This window comes from Coregonus lavaretus (genome assembly GCF_964263955.1).
Source record: "Coregonus lavaretus genome assembly, chromosome: 29".
Taxonomy (NCBI): Eukaryota; Metazoa; Chordata; class Actinopteri; order Salmoniformes; family Salmonidae; genus Coregonus; species Coregonus lavaretus.
Window position 1 is genome coordinate 7019644 of NC_140016.1, and position 5630 is coordinate 7025273.

At 42.2% G+C, this 5630-nt stretch overlaps 1 protein-coding gene across 1 annotated transcript; it reads left to right on the plus strand.

Moving 5' to 3' along the window:
* Positions 1 to 3318: 3318 nt before the first annotated feature.
* Positions 3319 to 4891, plus strand: LOC311104784 (homeobox protein Nkx-2.5-like; the record flags this gene model as incomplete). Its single annotated transcript, XM_084146699.1, has 2 exons — positions 3319 to 3637; positions 4278 to 4891. The coding sequence occupies 2 exons, from the start codon at positions 3319 to 3321 to the stop codon at positions 4889 to 4891; spliced, it is 933 nt and encodes a 310-aa protein (XP_084002825.1).
* Between the last annotated feature and the right edge of the window lie 739 nt (positions 4892 to 5630).

Below are 5630 nucleotides of genomic sequence, written 5' to 3' on the forward strand. Positions count from 1 at the left end.
ATTTGACATAACAAATCCATAAGTGTTTGTAAACAACCTAAATAGGTAAACTTCGTATGGATGATTTAATATTAATTATTAACTATTCAAATGTGATAAATTCGTATTTTAGTAGGCTATAAGGGCCTATAGGCAACATTCTCAGATGATTGACGAACAAATGTATTGAACCTAGCTAAATTATCTTTTGCATTGAGTAAATTACATTATAGAAATGTAGTAGGCCTAAATGCTAATTCATAATGATCAAATCCATAATTTTTCGTTTAGAACGAACATTTAACTACATCACACCTACCAATATTGTCTGATCAAACAACATTCGACATTTCCAAATGACAATTTCAATAATTCTGTAGGCCTAATTAAACCCCAAGACAAAAAACCGAATAAAAGTTGTTTGTCTAAGTCACGCACTAATTAATTTTTATCTCGAAGGGCAAGTTAATTGAACTAACATCCACAGTAGAGTAGGCCTAAAGATAGGCTACAATTGAACACTGCATAACAATATCGACTTCCATTAGGCTAAAAATCAATGATCGACGATATTTAATCCGATTATTTATCAGATCAACGACTAAACCTGTTTATCTTTCCAAGGTAATTAGTCAGCGCCATTTGAAAGGTGTCGAGATCACCAATGTGATTGACAGCTCTCGAGGACGGCGGAAAGACGCCAGACCCTGGTGCTAATGCGCATGGCGTCTGCTGGTGCCGCTTTCCCCACAGTTCACACACACACAGGAACGGTCGCAGACTCATTAGATAAAACACACACACACAGCGCCCCAGAATATCCTCAACTATCCCGTCCAGCGGAAGTTTTTAAGCAGCCTTATCTATCGCTTTATCTGACTAGAGATGTGCTAAAGAAGGACGGGTCGCGGGAGGGAGGGAGAGAGAGAAATACAATGTACTTAAAAAAAACATTTTAGTAATTTAGCAGACGCTCTTATCCAGAGCGACTTACAGTAGTGAGTGCATTCATGTTCGTACTTTTTCGTCGAGAGAGGGAGGGAGAGAGAGAGAGAGAGAGAATGCATTAGGGATATGAACCATGTGTCTAATAGGCCTGTCATGTTAAATTTGGCTGTTGACACAGAGAGTGCTTTGCAGTCGGTCTTGCAGAATTGAGGTCAATTTAACTGAAATTCCATGTTATGAAATGAATTAAGGCCTGAAATGGAATTAACTCAAACTCTGTCAGATAGGCCTGTCTGTCACCAACTGTGTATAACCTTCAAACTTTTATTGAGATTCGTTACAACAGACTGCAGACAACTCAATGTTAATTGTTTGCGAACGTTAAGAGGAAAAACTATGTCATGAAGAAAGAAACAACGGTTTCCATGCGCTACACTGAGGCCTGTCTGAGTTCCGTTCGTTTACTTTATTTCACCAATTATTGCTGCTCGAGACACTGCAGTGTTGACGCTCTCCTCCTCGCGACCATTCATCAGCTTTCGAGGCGCGCAAATAGTCTTTAAATCTATAAACACCGCGAGCCGGGTCAGAGACAGAGGGACCCATTTAGTTCCCGGGGTCTGTGTTAAACGCTGTTGGAGATAAAACAAACGATAATACTGTCTGTCTCCGCACGGCTGTCTCCACCAGCATTAATAATGGGTGTGATGCCAACCCTGCGCGAGGTCCTCTCAGTGTGTCGTGGAATCTTTACGCACACTAATTCTCTCCAAAAGCCTTGTCCTTCAGATATTTTATTGGATGCATTTTTATAGAATAACGTGAATTATTGAACAACTAGGCATAAGATAGGCCCTACTTACTTTCTTAAGACATTTGTAGTGTACATAGCCTGTACATGATGGCTGCCAGTAGGCCTACCCGAATGTGTCATAAGGCATGACTACAGAAATGTTATGGTATGTGTGACACTCCTGGCCCGACTGCGCTGCGTGGGTGGGAAGATGCTGGTTTGTTGTCGTCTGTTATCACGTCCTGATAGCCAGATAGTTTCAGGTTCCAGTGTAGCAGCAAGACCATGTCGTCGGAGGAAGAGACATGTTGGTCCCTATGGTCTTGCTGCTAGGGACGTTCCCTCCCCCTAGACGCTTGTCTGCCTGTCTGCTGTTATTCCCATCCTTCTGTGCATTCTCAGTATACCTATCCATCCTTATGTGTCCCCCAACCCACACCCTTACCCTAAACCGGGTCCGTACCCTGTTACCAACCCTACCCCCTAAACCGAAATCCTGACCCTAAACCAGGTTCGTATCCTCTACCCAACCCCTCCATCCTGTTTCGTCTGGTCCTTTGATTTAAATGTTGCTTTCATTCATGTAATCGATTTTATGATCTTATGTACTGCACTTGCTTGTATGTAAGGGAGGCAGGTAGCCTAGCGGTTAGGCGAGTAACCGAAAGGTCGCTGGTTCGAATCCCCAAGATGGAAAATCTGCTGTTCTGCCCTTGAGCAAGACAGTTAACAAACAACAACTGCTCCCCGGGCACCGATGACGTAGACGTGGATTAAGGCAGCTCCCCGCACCTCTCTGATTCAGAGGGGTTGGTTTAAATGGAACTGACTAAGCATCTCCTTGTCTACTTTTAACGTCCGCCAAATAAAATGTATTATCATTAAACAATTAAACAGAATCAAACAGAGACAGACAGAGACAGACAGGCTCGTGCACACATAGAAAATGGTTGTAGTATTTATTGTATTCTCTTTTGCCTTCAACAATATACATTTTATGGGGAAATATTAATAAAAATGAATAATACATGCCATTTACATAATTTAGCAAACGCTCTTAACCACTTTTTAATTTTAATTTTAATTTTTATGGGGGGTGGGGGAAGAAGGATTACTTTATACTATTCCAGGTATTCCTTAAAGAGGTAGGGTTTCAAGTGTCTCCGGAAGGTGGTCAGCGACTCCGCTGTCCTGGCGTCGTGGGGGCTTGTTCTCGCATTCCAACCATCCATTATGGACAAAAGGCGTGTTTGTGACGGTGCGTAAAGGGGCTGAAGTTGCATTCTGTATTCAGATGCAGCACGGACATGTAGGGTTACCTTACAAGCTATTATTTTGACGTCACCGGAACTGGGAACACCAATAGGAATCCCCCTAACAACGTCCAATGAGAGATTTAACCTCCCCCCTCATCTGCGTAGCAGAAAAGAGGCCAAGAAAAGTTAGGGACTCGAGTTGATAGTCAAGATGCACACTTCAGTCAAGATCCCCCTCGTTAAACAAACGAGTACTTGAGCTCAGTAAATATTACCAAGAAGAGAGATTTTGGAATCCTCCGTTTGTTGCCCTTTATATGTCAGATTAACTGTTCCTTGGCAATGTTTTCCAGCCCCAGCACGTCCACACCCTTCTCGGTTAAGGATATATTAAACCTGGAGCAGCACACTAGTGCTGAGGACCTGGTCTCACTGGACATCGCTCCACGGATGGACTGTGCCTTACCGACCTCCTCCTGCATGCTGGCCCGCCTGAAACAGGAGCCGCTCCGGGAGATGTCGTTTGGAGAGGAGCTCCATGAGGCTAAAGCCAACAGAAATACTGCCCTCAACTTCGCCGCTGCCTTCTATGGGAAATCTTTCTTAGAAATGGACATCAAGGATGGCAAGACAGACAGCTTTGAGGAGAAATACAGAAAAGGTAACAGTTTATATGATATTAGTATCGAAATAGCCCTAAGTAGGCCTCTGTGAAAAACAGATTTTCATTTTAGTCATTTAGCAGACGCTCTTATCCAGAGCGACTTACAGTTAGCGAGTGCATACACTTTCATACTGGCCCCCCGTGGGAAACGAACCCACAACCCTGGCGTTGCAAGCGCCATGCTCTACCAACTGAGCTACAGGGGACAATCTAAAATGTGTAGGCTAAGGATGAGACATTTCACAAGTGATGTAGTAGTAATGCACTCCTATATTATACCCTTATTCTGGACTAAGGAGGCCTAATCTATTTTACAATAAAGGAGAAAATAAAGGAAAGTTGTAATTGGAGTTTCGATTGAATTTTCTCGTCAGGATACCAAACAGTTCCATGGAAGTTTGATTAGAATTTAGAAAATATAGTAATCACCTTCATAATCGACTGAACCCGTTTGACTTTTTGGACTCTAGGATGTAGGGCAGGCCTAGAAGGTTTGTCTAATTTCTTATGTCTGACATTCTAAACCAAGTCTTGCGTAAAAGCTGAATTCCTATTGTTGGGTCCTTTATACAATTTAGCATACTGAAATAAAATTAAATATTTGTCTTAATTTATTCGTTTATTTCTATTCCACTAGACATGTCATACATCTCTCAGAGCGAGCCGGTGGAGGACCTGAAGTCAGAGGACCCGGATCGACCCGCCAAACCCCGGAAGCGCAGGAAGCCGCGCGTGCTGTTCTCACAGGCGCAGGTGTGTGAGCTGGAGCATCGCTTCAAGCAGCAGAAATACCTGTCGGCTCCGGAGAGAGACCATCTGGCCGGGGTGCTCAAACTGACCCCCACACAGGTCAAGATCTGGTTCCAGAACCGCCGCTACAAGTGCAAGAGACAGCGACAGGACCAGAGCTTGGAGATGGTCGGTATCCCGCCGCCGAGACGCATCTCAGTCCCAGTGCTGGTCCGAGACGGGAAGCCCTGCCTTGGAGACTCGACGACCTATAATACTTCATATAATGTGGGCCTTAACCATTTAACTTATAACAGTTATCCAGCGTTCAGTAATTATCCCAATCCTGGCTGTAATATGAACCATGCGTGTAACTATCCCACAAATGCGGTGCAGTCTTTCCAGCCCTCACCAAACAACGGGAATTACATGAACTTCAGCGTTGGGGAGTTAAATAACGTTCAAAACACGTTTCCCTCCGGCAATGGAGTGTCTTCTTTACATGGCATCAGAGCGTGGTGAACGAAGGATCGAAATATAACATTATCATCAGACAAATTGTTTAAATTGCATGCGCTTTTACGTAATGGATGCATATGCTTACTTGTGTTATGTTCTTGTTATATTCCATTTACTGTACTTCGACTGGCAAACTCTTGATGCATGCATAAACTAAGTTCATTTTATTTTCATGAGGCTACTAGTTTCTGATATGGAATAGGGTGTTAATTGTAAAGTTGTATAGGAGATGTAGGTTACTACTTCAGTTGGAAGGAAAAATATGTATACAATTTCTCAGTGGACATCTTTCCCACACTAAAACTATTTTCTTTGAGATCACAAATGTACTATATGGCAATTATGTTTGTAGGTACTTAATAATACATTTTCATTCATTTCATTTTCGTCATTTAGCAGACGCTCTTATCCAGAGCGACTTACAAATACACGTATTATATGTAAATAAAGCTTTTATTTTATGTAAATTGTACTTTTCCTGCATGAATTTGATAGGCTATTTCACGTGGGCGGACTACAGGACATATTCTGAGGCAGTGATGGAAAACGAACCGAATTGTCATACTTGAGTAAAAGTAAAGATACCTTAATAGATAATGACTCAAGTAAAAGTGAAAGTCACCCAGTAAAATACTACTTGAGTAAAAGTCTAAAAGTATTTGGTTTTAAATATACTTAAGTATCAAAAGTATAAATCATTTCAAATTCCTTATATTAAGCAAAGCAGACGGCAACATTTTCT